The sequence below is a fragment of the Hyla sarda genome, chromosome 3 (assembly GCF_029499605.1).
Source record: "Hyla sarda isolate aHylSar1 chromosome 3, aHylSar1.hap1, whole genome shotgun sequence".
Lineage (NCBI taxonomy): Eukaryota > Metazoa > Chordata > Amphibia > Anura > Hylidae > Hyla > Hyla sarda.
In genome coordinates, this window is record NC_079191.1 from 398,448,448 (window position 1) to 398,467,583 (window position 19,136).

At 42.5% G+C, this 19,136-nt stretch overlaps 1 protein-coding gene across 5 annotated transcripts in view; it reads right to left on the reverse strand.

The window, feature by feature from the left end:
- Positions 1-750: 750 nt before the first annotated feature.
- STON1 (stonin 1) overlaps positions 751-19,136 on the reverse strand; it is a 127,774-nt gene continuing 109,388 nt past the window's right edge. For all 5 annotated transcript variants that reach the window (XM_056568061.1, XM_056568063.1, XM_056568060.1 and 2 more), the window contains exons 2-4: positions 16,502-18,400; positions 8,028-8,230; positions 751-1,181 (exon numbers count right to left, since the gene is read on the reverse strand). In XM_056568061.1, coding sequence (XP_056424036.1) covers positions 1,107-1,181; positions 8,028-8,230; positions 16,502-18,380 — 2,157 coding nt within the window. In that variant the 5' untranslated portion in view covers positions 18,381-18,400 and the 3' untranslated portion in view covers positions 751-1,106. The remainder of the gene's footprint in view (positions 1,182-8,027; positions 8,231-16,501; positions 18,401-19,136) is intronic.

Consider the following 19,136-nt stretch of genomic DNA (forward strand, 5'->3'; position numbering starts at 1 on the left):
GAAGTATATGGATGTTATCCGGGAATAAACCTCACCAGCAAGTAATACAGGTGTGTGCTCTGTCTTTTTGTCTCTATAGTGCATTGGATTCAGTTACTACTCCACGTGTAGCACCGCTATAGACTGCGTATCTATTGCACCCTCCCCCTTACTATCCATACAAAAACCTGTGCATGTAGCAAGCAGTGCCCGGTCTTTCCCTCTTTTGTTTTAAACGTGTAAATTTTCCTGCATGTAGTTATGATTTTTTCCAGAAGTATGACAAAATCAAACCTATATAAATAGGGTATCATTTTAATCTTATGGACCTACAGAATAAAGATCAGGTGTCATTTTTACCAAAAAATATACTGCGTAGAAATGGAAGCCCCCAAATGTTACAACATTTTTTTTTTTCTAAAAAAAAATTTTGTTGGAAAATTTTTATAATGGAAGGGGTTAAATCATCTTTATTAACTTTTTTTTCCCTACTTTCTTTTGCAATGTTATAGCCCCCATATAAAAGGTCCATATGCAGCAAGAGGTTAAGGGGTTAAACGTTAGACAGCACTTGCCCAGTGGGCAGGGCTTGTTGGGAAAAGGGCAGAAAAGGGTGTGGCTTCCAAACACCAGATTAATACAATTTACGCTAAATTGCTAGTGTGAATGACAGATGAAATCTACGCTCGCTCGGCCATTGCTGAAATATCGGTTCCCCATCAGTATCTGTTTACAGTTGAATAAAGGAAAACAGGAACCAGATACACATTTTTTAGAGTTTTAAATAGTTTATTCTTAAAGTTTTATTGTCAAATATGGTTTTACAAATAAATCACCAAAACAAATAGAATCATTTGCTGCACATTTGCGAGATTACGTGGAAATAAATGTAAATCATATTATCCTGGTTCTCTTTATGTACTGTATATTAGAATGAAAGTCATGGAAAATGTTCAGTTATAAAGAATAATATACATCTACTATGAATTTTTACATCTGTATACATAAGACAGCAATGGTGAATAACCATATAACCTCAGTAGACTGAGAATGCTGAGCCATATAGTTCATTACACAGGTTACATTCCCATATATATTTCTCTGGAAGGTTTTATAATTATTTTTTTTTACTGTGTTCTGCACTCTCTGGTCTTATCCATATCTTCGCCATCAGTGGGGATACGTTTTCTATCAATCTCCACCTATAATATACAAGTGAGTAAGTGAGTAAACTACATTTTTGTATGGCAAGGTCTTTCTATTACATGACCCAACATAAATGGTTACCTAATGTCCACCCCTTAAGTGGAGACAGAACAATAAAAAAGTGGACATTAATATCATAAATGAATGCAATCACCACATGCTGGCCCCATGATTGCTGCTGATATTCTATTTCAAAAGGACATACTAAAAGGGGTACTCCGGTGCTTAGCGTTCAGAACAAGATGTTCCGACCACTTAGAGCCGGCGGCAGGGGCTTGTTCCGAACGCTAAGCACCAGAGTAGCCCTTTAAGATTGTTGTTACTTTGTACTCTTTATGGTGCAAGACCTAACTAAATTTTTGCTTAGGTTTTTCTTCTACAGCCTCTCTACATTTGCACACAGTCTATATGATTCTCCCCTGCAGACGGCCTTGTATCTGCTTTCTTCAGCCTGTGTGATTTGTCCTACAAGAACTCTCCATAAATTAGGACATCTTTAAATAGTTCATTGCAGCTGCATAACAACATCCCTAACCACAAAAAAAGAGTAAAAACAAAATTCAGGTTTAAAAAAAAGGGGGGAAAAAAACCTCCTTAAACAGTCGTTGTACCTAACATAGGTAGACTTTCCGACATGTAAACACACCAGGACCTACCCATTTACATAGTAGCAAATAGATTTCCCAGCCCCCTTGCACATCTCATTGTTGATGATTCCCCATACATTGAAAGAAAGCAGGGGCCAATCATGTGACCTGGGCTATAACTCGAAATATCCCAAGCATCACTACTAGAGATGAGCGAACTTACAGTAAATTCGATTCGTCACAAACTTCTCGGCTCGGCAGTTGATGACTTATCCTGCGTAAATGAGTTCAGCCTTCAGGTGCTCCGGTGGGCTGGAAAAGGTGGATACAGTCCTAGGAAAGAGTCTCCTAGGACCGTATCCACCTTTTCCAGCCCACCGGAGCACCTGAAAGCTGAACTCATTTATGCAGGAAAAGTCATCAACTGCCGAGCCGAGAAGTTCGTGACGAATCGAATTTACTGTAAGTTCGCTCATCTCTAATCACTACTAAAGCATTATAAGTTAATGCCTCCTGCATGGTTAGGGGACCAAAAAATAAAAAAAAACTGAATAGAATAAAGTGCATAGTCTATCTATCATCTATCTATCCCACTGTGTTAATTTGTAGATTGCAAGGTCATTCCGAAGTATTGCACCGTGTGTGAACCATACCGCATTGTTACACTGGACTCTTAATATTCACATATCTCACAGCATGAAGCTCGTAATTCATGTATACTCGGCGTGACACCATTTGCCAATTAAGTCATTTTCCATTATCAGCATTTATACACAGAAGGACAATGCCCTCCAACTCTACTGTATAGACAGACAAAAAAATAAAACATTTTAGTGTAGCTGAAGCCTTCTCGTAAGCCTTTCGAAGGGTTAAGCACTAACATTTCATCACATTTCTGGTTATCATTAAGCAGCTTGGGCTGAATACTCCACCGCCAGCAGTTCTGCGGAATGATATCATCTTTCAAGAAGTGATGATTCCAGCTATTTTATCCTGTTACATTAGGTGAGCCGTGTTTTCCTCGCGCTCCCACCATTATATTTAGTCTGGCCTGTACCAGTCACAGGGGTTTCTATTAATAAAATGTCTTACCTTTACCTCAGATGACTTGGGCATACGTATGGCTACGCTGTGAATAGCGCTACTATTTTATTTTAACTAATTGATTTTGGCCACGCTGTGCTTACTAGCCCTTTGTTCTTGGTCGTCAGTCAGATACGTTTCAATACAAATAAATTCCGTCCAATTCAACAATGTCCCAGTTGTCCTGAAAAGTTATGTATGATGCTCGAAAGGTCTCCTGTATTTCAGGATTGTTCTATTTATTCTCTGCACAATAAATAACATTATGGTTTGTTTTATCTGGGTTTTTTTCGTGGGTTTTATCTGTTTTTAACTAGCTGAGTACACGGCGCTGCCCGGTTTTTCCTTCCTTATCCTTGTGGGGGAGGAAAAGCAACAAAGGAGAAAGCTTTTGTCCTCATATCCTGTCTTTAAATCCTGACCCCATATCCCCTCCTCATATCCCGACCCCAACCAGGCAGGGCTGCCCCTTATCTCCGACTTTATTCGTATTGGTCATGGAGACCCTGCTACAGAGGGTGTGCCAGGCCAAGAGCATTAAAGGGGTACTCCCCGTGGAAAACTTTTTTTTTTTTTTAAATCAACTGGTGCCAGAAAGTTAAACAGATTTGTAAATCACTTCTATTAAAAAATCTTAATCCTTCCAATACTTTTAGGGGCTGTATACTAAAGAGAAATCCAAAAATGAAATGCATTTCCTCTGATGTCATGACCACAGTGCTCTCTTTTGACCTCTGCTGTCCATTTTAGGAACTGTCCAGAGCAGGAGAAAATCCCCATAGCAAACATCTGCTGCTCTGGACAGTTCCTAAAATATACAGCAGAGGTCAGCAGAGAGCACTGTGGCATGACATCAGAGGAAATTAATTTCTTTTTGGATTTCTCTTTATAATATAGTCCCTAAAAAGTACTGGAAGGATAAAGATTTTTTAATAGAAGTGATTTACAAATCTGTTTAACTTTCTAGCACCAGTGGATTTAAAAAAAAAAAAAAGTTTTCCACGGGAGTACCCCTTTAACCCCTTAACGACGCAGGCTGTATATTTACGTCCTGCGCCGGCTCCCGCGATATGAAGCGGGATCGCGCCGCGATCCCGCATCATATCGCGTCGGTCCCGGCGCTCATCAACGGCCGGGACCCGCGGCTAATACCACACATCGCCGATCACGGCGATGTGCGGTATTAACCCTTTAGAAGCGGCGGTCAGAGCTGACCGCCGCTTCTAAAGCAAAAGTGAAAGTGACCCGGCTGCTCAGTCGGGCTGTTCGGGACCGCCGCAGTGAAATCGCGGCGTCCCGAACAGCTGACCGGACACCGGGAGGGCCCTTACCTGCCTCCTCGGTGACCGATCGGCGAATGACTGCTCCATGCCTGAGATCCAGGCAGGAGCAATCAAGCGCCGATAACACTGATCACAGGCGTGTTAATACACGCCTGTGATCTGTGTAAAAGATCAGTGTGTGCAGTGTTATAGGTCCTTATGGGACCTATAACACTGCAAAAAAAATGTAAAAAAAAAGTGTTAATAAAGGTCATTTAACCCCTTCCCTAATAAAAGTTTGAATCACCCCCCTTTTCCCATAAAAAAAATAAAACAGTGTAAAAAAAAAAAAAATAAACATATGTGGTATCGCCGCGTGCGTAAATGTCCGAACTATAAAAATATATCATTAATTAAACCGCACGGGCAATGGCGTACGTGCAAAAAAATTCAAAAGTCAAAAAAAGCGTATTTTGGTCACTTTTTATACCATTAAAAAATGAATAAAAAGGGATCAAAAAGTCCGATCAAAACAAAAATGGTACCGCTAAAAACTTCAGATCACGGCGCAAAAAATGAGTCCTCATACCGCCCTGTACCTGGAAAAATAAAAAGTTATAGGGGTCAGAAGATGGCATTTTTAAACGTATACATTTTCCTGCATGTAGTTATGATTTTTTCCAGAAGTGCGACAAAATCAAACCTATATAAGTAGGGTATCATTTTAACCATATGGACCTACAGAATAATGATAAGGCATAATTTTTACCGAAATATGCACTGCGTAGAAACGGAAGCCCCCAAAATTTACCAAATGGCGTTTTTTCTTCGATTTTGTCGCACAATGATTTTTTTCCCGTTTCGCCGTGCATTTTTGGGTAAAATGACTAATGTCACTGCAAAGTAGAATTGGCGACGCAAAAAATAAGCCATAATATGGATTTTTAGGTGGAAAATTGAAAGGGTTATGATTTTTAAAAGGTAAGGAGGAAAAAAACGAAAGTGCAAAAACGGAAAAACCCTGAGTCCTTAAGGGGTTCCTCACTTCAGGGGGAAAACTTAAAAGTATTAGCCTTTGCGGATGATCTTTTCATGCTTAGTGATCCCAACAGGGGCTTGCCCTGCCTGGCTCGGCTGTTTGAGGAGTTTGGATGTGTATCTAACTTTAAAGTTAATATTTCCAAGTCAGAATTACTGAACATCACACTCACGGACCCAATAGTGACGGAACTCAAAGACTTGGCAGGTTTTCCCTGGGCCGCATCCTCTCTTAAATATTTGGGCGTGCAAGTCCCTGCCACGATCACAGATATTTCCAATTAAATTATATCCCGACCCCCAATCCCCTCCTCATATTCAGACCTCATATCCTGTCCTCATATCTCAACCTCATATCCCATCCTCATATTCTGACCTTATATCCCGTCCACATAGCCCTACCTCATATCCTGCTATATTTTGTCCTCATATCCAATCCCCATATCCCGTCCTCATATCCCGCCTTCATATCCTTACCTCATATCCCCTCCTCATATCCTGTCCCAATATCTAATCCTCATTTCTAATCCTAATATTCTACCCTCAGGTGGGGCTGCGTTGTGGTAAAGACATTGTAAGCTGAAAATAAAATGGCGTGGCTTAAAGAGTGGGTGTGTCTTTGCAAGGGTGGGTGTGTCTTTGCAAGGATTTTTTTATCACTATATATTTCATTGATCTATTCAATTGGCACTCTACTAGTACAGTCTGCCCATAGAGGCTCTCCAAAAAGACCTCAGGCTACCATGACAACTGATCGGCGCCCCACGATTACATTGCAATGCAAGGGTACCAATCAGAACCCTAAACTACCGCTGAGGCATATTCTTATATAAATTGATAGCAAAAAGTAGTCTTACATATGGGCGCTAATTCTAATATAATATCTTGGATGCTTAAAAAAGGTTTAAGTCTTTATTGAAACGCACAGAACAAAATGCGTCTCGGGACTTGAAACAGATTGTTCGTCAGGTTACATGCACTAACGTGATCTTATCTGCTGATCTGAACTCCTAGTTATTGATGACGAGTGTTGGCTGCTGATAGCAGCCAGCACCCACCATGTATGGAGTAGGCTCATCTCGTAACTCACTCCATACATCACCATGATGTACTACTGTACATGCACATGCTGAGTTGGAAAGGGCTTCATATCCTGCAAAGGGTGAGTTAGAGGGTGCATAAGGGGACAGCCATATAAGAAAACCTATTTTAATACACCCATTTCAGTTTTTTTTCCCTGCAGCCCTAGCAGAATATGCATTTTAGAAAAATGCCAGATTTCTCTTTGGGAGCAGTCTACAAAACAAGGACCATGGAACATTTCCCACTTTGCCCCCATAAAACTATTCTTTCCCAATAGTTCAACTCTGATAGTATTATTTTCTAACTTAAAATTTTTTTTTTCTATTTATTACATTTGTAGAATCTATATACGGTAGTTTTTATATATGTTACATTTACGGTTTATGTTTACTGCACCATTCAAATGACACAAGCCATATGTTTGTAGGACAAACTGTCCCGATTGATGTTAAAGATGGTTTTTACGACTGAGTAACAGTCTGGGGAGCGGTGGTTGAAGTATACCTGCATGCATTAAAATTATGAGTACATTATGGATGACAGTCTTGTGAGGTTTGTAAGCATTTGCTGAACTATATGTTTTTCTCTTGTTTTGAGCACAAAAACAGCTGACACTGCAATTCCCTGCAGATGATAAAATGCATATATTTATGCACAACATAAAGTAGATGGCTCATGTTTGAGAAGGCTATATAGCAATGTCTGCTCCAGATAGACTATTTTAGATGTTGCTGTCACCGAATTCCAGATTGATCTGAAAGCCCCAAAAGCAATAAAGTCTAGCCTGTCCGTGTCTAATCGAATGTATAATGTTCCATCAGGTCTCCTTAAAGGGGTACTCCGATGAAAAACACACACACACATATATATATATATTTTTTTTATTTATTTATTTTTTTAAATCAATTGGTGCCAGAAAGTTAAGCAGATTTGTAAATTACTTCTATTAAAAAATCTTTACCCTTCCAGTACTTATTAGCGGCTGTATGCTACAGAGGAAATTTTTTTCTTTTTTAATTTCTTGTTTGTCTTGTCCACAGTGATCTCTGCTGACACCTGATGCCCGTATCAGGAACTAACCAGAGTAGGAGAAAATCTCCATAGCAAACCTATGCTGCTCCGGACAGTTCATGACAAGGACAGAAGTGTCAGCAGAGAGCACTGTGGACAAGACAAAAAAGAAATTAAAAAAGAGAAAGAATTTCCTCTGTAGCAAACAGCTGCTAATAAGTACTGGAAGGATTAAGATTTTTAAATAGAAGTAATTAACAAATCTGTTTAAAGGGGTATTCCAGGCAAAAACATCTTCTCCCCTATCGAAAGGATAGGGGATAAGATGTCTGATTGCGGGGGGCCCGCCGCTGGGACCCCCCGCGATCTCCCTGCAGCAGCCCGCATTCTATGCGTAGCTGCGTCTGCAGTTTCGGAAACCGCCGGGCTTCCCTCCATTAATTTCTATGGGAGGGGTCGTAACGGCCGCAACGCCCCCTCCCATAGACATGAATGCCCGGCGGTTTCTGAAACTACAGATGCAGTATAGAATGCTGGGCTGCTGAAGCGAGATCGTGGGGGGTCCCAGCGATGGGCCCCCCGCGATCAGACATCTTATCCCCTATCCTTTCAATAGGGGATAAGATGTTTTTGCCTGGAATACCCCTTTAACTTTATAGCACCAATTCTCTAAAAAAAAAAAAAAAAAAAGTTTTCCACCGCAGTACCCTATAAGTCCTTCAATAACACTTTATATGTAAGGTAAAACATTCACACCAAATGTGTAAATCAATAATACCTGGATGTTGTAGCAAGTTTTCTGGGTGACGTGTTTATGGGGCTGGTGATCATTCTCGACACCCATTGATTTCACCTCTGCCCCAGAGACGCATGTAAATGGCATGACAAACTGCACGTGTGCCATTGGATTCCAGTTGCAGGGTATTTCCTGGTCAGAGCCCAGCTCAAGCTTACAGGATAAACTGTGCGGTTGATAAGGACCTTTAAATAAAAAAAAAAGAGCAGCAGAGAATGTGTTAAAAACAGAGGTTGATGGCCATTGATGAAATTTGTTCTTAGTGCAAGGACAGCATGAAAGAATGAACATTTGGTGCTAGTTCTACACGTCGGCATACTCACTAGGACCAAACTTTTTGCACAAGAAAGAAAATGGTGCATCTACAATTAACAAAGTAATCTATACATATTGACAAATACATAGATAGACATTATGCCATGGCTCTATAATGTAGTGTTTTTAATGTCCTTACAACTCGAGGTGACCTTATGCCTTACACATAAGGACCCTGAATTACTATTGTAAACCCGACCTGTTTTGTCTGGTTGTGCACCAGATTCTGGCGCAATGCGCCAGAATCTGGTGCGCAACCAGACAAAACAGGGGCATGACCATCGGGAAAGGGGTGTGTCCATTGGGGGAAGGGGTGTGGTCACTGAAAAGGGCATGTCCTTGATATTTTCACAAAAAAAAAAAAAGACATATTTACTAAGGTTTCCACAGAAAATTTAGTGGATTTGAGCTGAGGAATACCCCACAGATCAGAGCATGTGTAAAAAAAAGTTAAATGTAGGGAAAAGTACCAAATGTAAGGGAAACCTTAGTAAATACCGTTTGAAAAAATTGTAGGGAATTTAAACCCACAAAGAAAACTCCACTCCACTCTTAGTAAATCAGGGCCAAGATCTCCCGATCCACTGTATTCGAAAGGAGAAGGGGATAAACCACTGTCAGACTCCTCTGCATTGGGGAATTGAAATTAAACATGTCCAAATCTTTCTTGACATTAAGCATCAGGGAAGAGTTGGGAGGCCCCTATACATTTTAGATGGGTAACCAATCCTTCCAAAATCCTCCGACACAAGCCAAATATGTAAAGTGCCTTTAGTTAACAAGGCTCCAGCACAGCATAAATCAAATCCATTAGTGGCCAGAAACCACATAGTGGGGGCAATGATTGCTGAGTATAGAGCCTACTCTACAGCCTCAAATCAATGCAGAACCTCTACAGTGAAGAAATGACATCTGCTGGTATCTTACATGTACCATATCTTATTGGACTGTCTGCTGCTACTTACAGTGCGCCCAGTGGTTTATAGAAGAGATGATTATAGGACTGTCCAGCAGCGATGGGGTAAAACAATATTAGGTTGCAAGACACTTAATAAAGTAGAATTTAATTCTGGCCATTATATATCTAATATGTGGTATTTTTCAGCAGATTTCTGCTCTGCAAGCTTCATCTCAAATTTGCAGTTTTCCCAGAATCAGTTGCCAGAATTCCATCCTCCCCCTCCATACAGGGAGAAATTTTTAGGCTAATAATAAAAACATTTCCCTTCTCTTTGATTTCTCTTCCCACTAGGAATCTTATTATCACTGACAAAAATAATCTTTATTACACTCGTAATCCTTGAACGTCAATCCATTCCCGGTCCTGACACCTGACAGGATGGCGTCAGGAGTGGGAACGGAATGACGTACAAGGTCCACAAGAATATAAAGAAAAAAAAATGTATTCTGGCTCCCTACCTACCTGGCTTACCACCTAGCTGTCTGCCTACCTAGATTCCTACTTAGTTACTTACCTTGCTACCTAACTTCTGGGCTACCGACCTGGCTACCTACCTCGCTAGCAAACTACCTGACTACCTACCTAGCTACCATTTGGGATACCTACCTGGCTACCTAGTTAGCTGGAAAACTATCTACCTAGCTACCTTCCTACCTACCTGGCTATCTCCCTACCTAGCTTCCTATCTGGCTATGGCTTCTTTCCTACCTAACTACCTTCCTACCTTTCTACTTACCTACATACCTGGGTGTCTACCTACCTACCTACCTATCTCTTTCTAGCAAGCTACCCACCTGTCTACTGACCTCAACCTGGCTACTGACCTACCTATCTGGCTATCTACCTACTTGGCTACCTACCTACTTTCCTACCTGCCTATGGATACCTACCTAGCTAGCCATCTTCCTGCCTGGCTACCTCCCAACATATTTACCTCCTGAGGGAAGATAATCTGCCTACCTTCCTAAGGATGTTTTTACCTATTGGGGGCGCAGCAGGGCTCAAGTCCTGCAGGAACTCATGGGAACGGAGTTCCTGCACTTTTTCCACAACAGGAACGAAGTTCCCATTAGCAGGAGTCCTGCAGGACAAGCCCTTAAAGGGTTACTCCGTCCCTAGACATGTTATTCCCTACGCTGCTGGGGACCCCGCAATTTCGGCTGCAGCACCCCAGACATCAGGTGCACGGAGCGAATTTTGCTCCGTGCCGGATGACTGGTGATGCAGGGCAGAGGCTTGTGACGTCACAGTTATGCCCCCTCAATGCAAATCTATGGAAGGGGGCGTGCCAGTCATCACGCCCCCTCCCATAGACTTGCATTGAGGGGCCGTGACGTCATGGATACCAGTCCTTTGGATAGGGTATAAGATGTCTAGTACCCCTTTAAGTGGAAATCTAGGGTGCGTTCCCACACTTTTTTCCCCCAGGACTTGACCCCTGGGGCGCAGTACCTAAATGAGGACATACCTGCCTATGGGGGTAACTACCCAATAAGGGGAATATATAACTTACCTAATAGGGGAACTACTTGCTTAATGTGGGGGATATACTTACATAATAGGGGACCTACTAACCTACCCCCTTTTGCTGTGCAGGAAACCAAGGAGGAGGGGGGGGGGGCATTATTATTAGTTTGGGAACTTATAGATGGGGAGATTGTGTAGCGGTGAGGAAGACCCCGAAAAATATGGAATCTAAGATGTTTGTCCTGCAGATGAGTATTGGCAAAAAATATGTGAACATGGTGATCTGAGCCGAACAAAGAAAAAAAGGAAAGAGGACGACTTTGATAAGAAAAGACGCCACCTGTGAGTCACTGGATATAACTGTACCTGTAATCACTTATATGGTACACAGCGGCAGTGTACAGCTGGTATCTACCACTATATGGTCACTGTATGGGGGGGAGGGGGGGGGGTACTGGGCTGTGTACAGCTGGTTTCTACCTCTATATGGTCAGTGTATGAGAGAATACTCAGTAACAGTATAGTGCATTAGTCAGTCACTGTGTCATGTATAGTCGGTTCATGATGCACTGGTGTTATTTGTATACTGCTATTATTGGTATTGTTAGTCTGTGTATAGTGGCTTTTACTTAGTATGGTGGTATTATCCAGTCTTTGTGTGGTGGTATAATTTGTTACATGTATAGTAAGTAACCATATAATGGTGATATGTATGGTGTGCAGCATTTCATTTTAGGACCAAGACAGCACAATGCCTTGGGCTGGCCCTGAAAATAAGTAAAATGTATTAAATCCCATCAGATAAAAAGACAATATTTACCATGATAAACATTTAGGGTGCAGCGTTTGGTGCAGGGTCTTTACAGCAGAGATGATAATCATAGTCAATACCAATAGTTGAAATAACATTATTAAATGTCTGTAATTAATGTTATAAATGAATACAAAAAATAATGGATGAAAATTATGCAAAATTGGTCACACAGAATATTAAAAGTCCATAAAATGCACCTACCAAGACTGCATGTATGTACCATTGATGTATCACTGTGGTACTATTAATCCCAGCAAGTCTGCAGAAGTTTATGCAACATATTTAGATATACATGATGTAGATGTTATTAATGGGATTTTCCAGGTTTTATCAACTTTTCACCATCGTGCCTGTGATGCCAAGTTATGTCATAAGTGCTTTACTAGCCTTCCATATTTCGGGTGGATCAACTTTTTTTAAAATCATTTCGTGTGATTTCATGTTGAGCATTGCTCTGGATTGGTGCAAGGCACCATTTATATGCAGACATATTTCTACATGCTTGATGTCTATTCTACATGATAGATGTTATTATATCAATGTCATGTATTAGTCTAAATACCGTATTTTTCGCCCTATAGGACACACCGGCGTATAAGACGCACCCAATTTATAGGTGCAAAATCTAAAAAAAATTAAGATTCTGAACCCAACAGTGGTCTTCAACCTGCGGACCTCCAGATGTTGCAAAACTACAACTCCCAGCCAACGGCTGTCTGGGCATGCTGGGAGTTGTAGTTTTGCAACATCTGGAGGTCTGCAGGTTGAAGACCAATGGTATAGGAGGTAGTACTCACGTGTCCCCGCCTCTCCGAACCCGTCACCGCTGCCTTGGATGTCGCCCTCCATCGCTGTCGCCGCGTCCCCGTGGTGTCCCCGACACTCCGGACTTCTTCTTCCCCGGGATCCATGCTCTCCGTCGCCATCATCACGCCGCTACGCACGCCGCTCCTATTGGATGACGGCGTGCGTGACGACGTGATGACGTCGAAGGAGAGCGCAGGGGATCCCGGCACGGAGAAGACACCAAGGAGGCAGGTAAGGTCCCTCCCGGTGTCCTGTAAGCTGTTCGGGACGCCGTGATTTCACCGCAGCGGTCCCGAACAGCCCGACTGAGCAGCCGGGTTAGTGTTATTTTCGCTTCAGACGCAGCGGTCAGCTCTGATCGCCGCATCTGAAGGGTTAATACAGGGCATCACCGCGATCGGTGATGTCCTGTATTAGCGGCGGGTGCCGGCCATTGATGGCCGCCCCCCCCCCCGTTTTGGGTAAGAAAAAGTGCGTCTTATACGGCGAAAAATACGGTATGTTGCATTAGTCTCCTTGGACTTGCTGGTAGCAGTGGTACCACCATGATTTATCCGTGACACATACATGCGGGCTTGGATGGTGCATTTTATGGACTTTAATTATTGTGTGACCAATTGTTGGTAATTTCTATTGTCAGGATCCGGATGGGTACACTGTGAGGATACTGGTGGTGGATCCTCTGTGTCAGTGAGGTGATGACGTGGGCCGTACCAGGGGAACGGAGTCTAAGGGGTTACTGGTTTTCACCAGAGCCCACCGCAAAGCGGGATGGACTTGCAGCGGCAGGTAACCCCAAGGTCGTTCCACCCAATAGCGACTCAACCCCAACTGACGGCTGAGACAGGTGCGGTACAAGGGATAGGAAAGAGCGGACGTAGCAGAAGGTCGGACGTAGCAGAAGGTCAGGGCAGGCAGCAAGGATCGTAGTCAGAGGCAACGGCAGAGGGTCTGGAACACTGGCTTGGAACATACACAAGGGAACGCTTTCACTGGCACTGAGGCAACAAGATCCGGCAATGCAAGGAAGGGGAAGTGGGTTTATATAATGAGGGCACAGGTGTGAGTACTGATTGGGCCAGGCGCCAATCAGTGGCGCACTGGCCTTTTAAATCGCAGAGAGTCGGCACGCGCGCGCCCTAGGGAGCGGGGCCGCGTGCGCCGGGACTGAGCCGATGGAGGACAGGACAGGTGACGGGATTGGGATGCGAGCCGCGGGCGGGCGTGTCCCGCTACGCGGGTCGCATCCCTCTTGGTAACACTGATGCAGCGCTCCCGGTCAGCTGGTCTGACGGGGGCGCTGCATGAAGGTGAACGCCGCGAGCGCTCCGGGGAGGAGCAGGGACCCGGAGCGCTCAGCGTAACATCTATCCTCTATTTTTTTTTTAAAGAATTTAGACTTCTGCTGTAAGGGCCCTGCAGCAAGCATTTAGTATTACCCTAATTGTTTATTATGGTAAATATTGTCTTTTATCTGATGGGATTAATTTTGTCTTGTAATACAGACCTTGAGAACTCATTAGGATTTTATTGTGGCTGTTAGATTTTGTAGGAGATTACTATTGACCTCAATCGGTTGGCATATTGTAGTGAGCTGCACATTATTTTTTTTAATGTATTGTTTCTTCAATTATACTGTGTATATATATATATATCAATGCTCATATGTATGTATGTGTTTCAGGATCACTTTAAAATGACTGTAGATCTTTCAAGAAACTTGGTGCACATACAGTGGGGAAAAAAGTATTTAGTCAGCCACCAATTGTGCAAGTTCTCCCACTTAAAAAAGATGAGAGAGGCCTGTAATTTTCATCATAGGTATACCTCAACTATGAGACACATAATGAGAAAACAAGATCCATAAAATCACATTGTCGGATTTTTTAAGAATTTATTTGCAAATTATGGTGAAAAATAAGTATTTGGTCACCTACAAACAAACAAACAGGATTTCTGGCTCTCACGGACCTGTAAATTCTTCTTTAAGAGTCTCTTCTGTCCTCCACTTGTTACCTTTATTAATGGCAGCTGTTTGAACTTGTTATCAGTATAAAAGACACCTGTCCACAACCTCAAACAGTCAAACTCCAAACTCCACTATGGCCAAGACCAAAGAGCTGTCGAAGGACACCAGAAAGAAAATTGTAGACTTGCGCCAGGCTGGGAAGACTGAATCTGCAATAGGCAAGCAGCTTGGTGTGAAGAAATCAACTGTGGGAGCAATTATTAGAAAATGGAAGACATACAAGACCACTGATAATCTCCAATGATCTGGGTCTATATGCAAGATCTCATCCCGTTGTGTCAAAATGATCACAAGAATGGTAAGCAAAAATCCCAGAACTACACGGGGGACCTAGTGAATGACCTGCAGAGACCTGGGACCAAAGTAACAAAGGCTACTATCAGTAACACACTACGCTCCCAGAGACTCAAATCATGCAGTGCCAGACGTGTCCCCCTGCTTAAGCCAGTACATATCATGGGGGAATGTCATATGGTCAGATGATACCAAAGTATAACTTTTTGGTAAAAACTCAACTTGTCGTGTTTGGAGGAGAAAGAATGCTGAGTTGCATCCAAAGAACACCATACCTACTGTGAAGCATGGGGGTAGAAACATCATGCCTTTGGGCTGTTTTTCAGCAAAGGGACCAGGACGACTGATCCGTGTAAAGGAAAGAATGAACAGGGCCATGTATCATAAGATTTCGAGTGAAAACCTCCTTCCATCAGCAAGGGCATTGAAGATGAAATGGGTGGCTGGGTCTTTCTGCATGACAATGATCCTAAAACACACCACCCGGGCAGTGGAGTGGCTTCATAAGAAGCATTTCAAGGTCCTGGAGTGGCCTAGCCAGTCTCCAGATCTCAACCCCATAGAAAATAATTTGGAAGGACTTGAAAGTCTGTGTACCCAGCAACAGCCCCAAAACATCACTGTTCTAGAGGAGATCTTCATGGCGGAATGGGCCACAATACCAGTTACAGAGTATAAAAACCTTGTGAAGACATACAGAAAACGTTTGACCTCTGTCATTGCCAACAAAGGGTATATAACAAAGTATTGAAATGAGCTTTTGTTATTGACCAAATACTTATTTTCCACCATAATTTGCAAAGAAATTCTTTAAAAATCAGACAGTGTGATTTTATGGATTTTATGTCTCTCATAGTTGAGGTATACCTATAAGGAAAATTACAGGCCTCTCATCTTTTTAAGTGGAAGAACTGGCACAATTGGTGGCTGACTGAATACTTTTTTTCCCCACTGTATGTCAACTAAAAATATAGGATAGTTATTTTAACCCAACCCTGCCCCATTTGTGAGTGTCAGGTACTATGTAAGTCTATGAGACTTCCATTATGTTACTCCAAAAACTCTGCTCTGCATCTACTGGTGAGTGTGTCAGTCCAGCTTCCAAGCTATGCCCCTCTCATAAGCCCCACCCATGCCACAAACCGCACACCTTGTTTTTCAGCCCTTTTTTTTCTCGGCTCCAGGTGGAAAACACCATACATACCTGATACACCCACATTACAGGTCCTTCAACCTCAATCTCTTTATCATAGCTCAGCCCCACCTTACTCCACAAGCTCTGCATCTCCAGATGAATGTCGGTCCAGCTTGCAAGCCCTGCCCCCTCCCACAAGCCATGTCCCCTTCTATTTTTGGCCTATAATCTCTTCATCACAGCTAAGCCCCACCTGAATATAGGATATGGGGTCAGGGTATGAGGCTGGGATATAAGGACAGGATATGAGGACAGAATATGAGGACAGGTTGTAAGGACATTATATAAGGTCAGGATATGAGGATGAGATATGAGGTTGGGATATGAGGTCAGCATACAAGGATGGGATGTACAGATAGGTCATTGCGGCTTTTCCTCTCCCATAAGGTTTAGGTAGGAAGAAAGGGCAACACCAGGTACTCTGCTAGTATATTATAATCATTACAAAGTAATCTCAGATTTCCAGTTTGTTTACAGTACTATATAGCTAAACAACAGCATGTTACACGATGAGCAGCTTAAAAACCATTCAACAGTGCTATAAACATTGAAATATGTAAAAGTATATATTTACTAGAATTTTTATCTGGGAGTCGATCAATCTTCCACACAACAGCCCTATAGGCGTTCTCGTATTTCGCCGCCCCAATTGTGACTTGTATTACCGGCTCTGATTCTATTTCATATCCAGTACTAAGACAAGCTCTTCTATTCATCTTCGTCTTCAAAGACCTCTGCCTCTGTAGACTTACAGTCCAAAGTGCTTTCACCCATTGTGCAGGAACAGGGAAATGGATAGTGATATTTTCACAGTATTTCATCTGAGAAGGACCCACCATACTACTAGACATGTTCAAGAAAGCTTGGAGTTCCACATAGGCTCCTTGTATCACAGCCAGACTCTTCAGGGAAAACGGAAGTTCTTTCACATCACAAGGAACCTTAAAGCGCATAAGCTCAAACCGGCAAGCATCCACGGGTGTGAATTTAATAATACGCGTCTTTTCAAATTCTTTTTGCTTAACACATTTGTGGAAATGAAATTCTGAGATATCGATGACGTTTTTCTCACTCTTTTTCTCAAAATAGTTCCGCTTTTGTAGTTCAACATCATTTAACGTTAAAAAACACTCCATACCGCTATTAATAAAACTAAGACAATATAACTGGCAAACCACTGACTTGTTTCTTAACTTCCCTTCCTTTGAGATTTGGCCCCAAAAATTGTCCACTATCTCCACCAACATTTCAGGCTCTTCATAAGTTTTCTTTGGTTTTGAAACTGGTGAGAGCAACAGCAGCTCCTCCTCCATTGTTGTTATAAAGTCCATCAAATCCGAATACTCAGCGGTTCCCAGTTTTAACATTTGTTCGATTTCTGCCTCATGAACCACTTCAGGTTTCGGATGGTATTTTCTTTTTTCTGCATAAGTTATATTTTCTATCTTAACAGTGTGTATTTTATCTGTAACTCCTAAGTTTTCGAGTTTCGGTTCAGAAAGCCTGCAGAATTGATGAAGCTGAAATTCTTTGAACGGTTTTTCAAGGCCCTTTTCATAATACATTTGCAGAATTCCACCAGATACAACTTTCAGGTAAATAGGTCCCCACTGCCTGGAAGACATCATGTTCTTTTTTTCCGGTATCCTCAACATGAAAGGCCACCCATCTTTCCGCTGACTTCTAAAGAGACTTTGTGGAATAAATGATGGGTTTTCACTTTCAGCGCAGACAGGCTGATGCCTAGAGTTTTCAGGTGGGTCAATCTTTAAATGCTGAAGCCTTTCGCACACATAGCTGAAAGAACACTGGTTAAGACTTTTCTGGTTATTAGATGCTTCTTTTTCCGATATGTCATATTCCTGTTTTGCTGGCTTTCCTTCATTTGTGTGGGATTCAGCTGCAGTGCACAGATCCTTTGAAGAACTTGTGGCATCATTGTTCCAAAATGGGCTTGAGAAAGCACAATCATTTTGAGAACGATCTAAATGGAAAATGGAAAGATGTCCTAAACTATTATTACTTCTGTATGCTGAAGAATTCTGATTTGTGTCATTTGTATCTGCAGGAGATAAAATAGTAGGTGGCAATGGAGTGGATCCTTCAGAGAATGCCTGATGGTGGTTCTGAGGCCTCTCGGCTATAGGGTACAAGTTAAAAGACCCTTGTTTGGGAGTGCACGGTGTGGATGGACTGTCCTTAATGGGGGTACAAAGAGGTGAATTGCTTGGAGGACCAGGACTCATGAAGAAGTCAATTATTGGAGATGTGTGAGGCGTGGTGGAGTTGGAGTAAGAAGGGCTTCTCATTCGTTCATGAGACAGGCTTAGTTTAAGGTCACTTGGTTTCGTGCTATGTGCATTGTCATGACCATAGATCAAGGATTTCTGTGGAGACTGGAATGGATTGTCATCATCAAATGTTACCCAGTTGTCAGGACTTGCTGAAAACATTTTCCTCAATTCTGAATGGTCTGGAAAATAATAATTAACAAAAAATATCATTAGTTTATACTATTACCACTTCTCATAACATGTAATAATAATCTATCATTCTGAGTTGTCTGAGATTTCAAAGGGGATATTTGGCTGAAGGGGGAGGGGGTGGGGCAGTTAGAAGTATGCCCATTGTGTAGTATGTAAAAAAATAAATCTCTACTCGCCTCCAGCGTTCCCATGGTGCCTCTGGTGTCCTACTCCAGTCCTCAGTGCAGTCTCCTTTCTTCTTCTAGGGCCTGACACATCATGCTGTAGCTCAGCTACTCCCTTACCACAGTGGTGGCTGAGCGGCAATATGACAAAACAGGCCTTGGCCCCAGTAATCTTCCTGGTGCTCAGGCCCAATATATCACACTGCCGTTCAGCCAATCACTTGCTGAGGTCGGACATCACTGTGACTAGCTGAGGAGTAGCATGATGTGAGGGGCCTCAGAAGCAGGAAGAAGACCACACCGGGGAGCGGAGCAGGGCAGGACACCGGAGGCATATACTTCACAATGTGCATACTCCTAAAAAACAACTCTCTCACTTAATAACCCTTAAGAAAACAACATTAAAGGGGTCCTCCGCTTTAAACATCTTATCCCCTATCCGCTGCAGCACCCCTGTAATTCGGTGCACGGAGCGAACTTCGCTCCATAACCGATAACTGGCGATGCTGGCCACCACGCCCCTCCATTCACGTTTATGGGGGAGGCGTGACAGCTATGT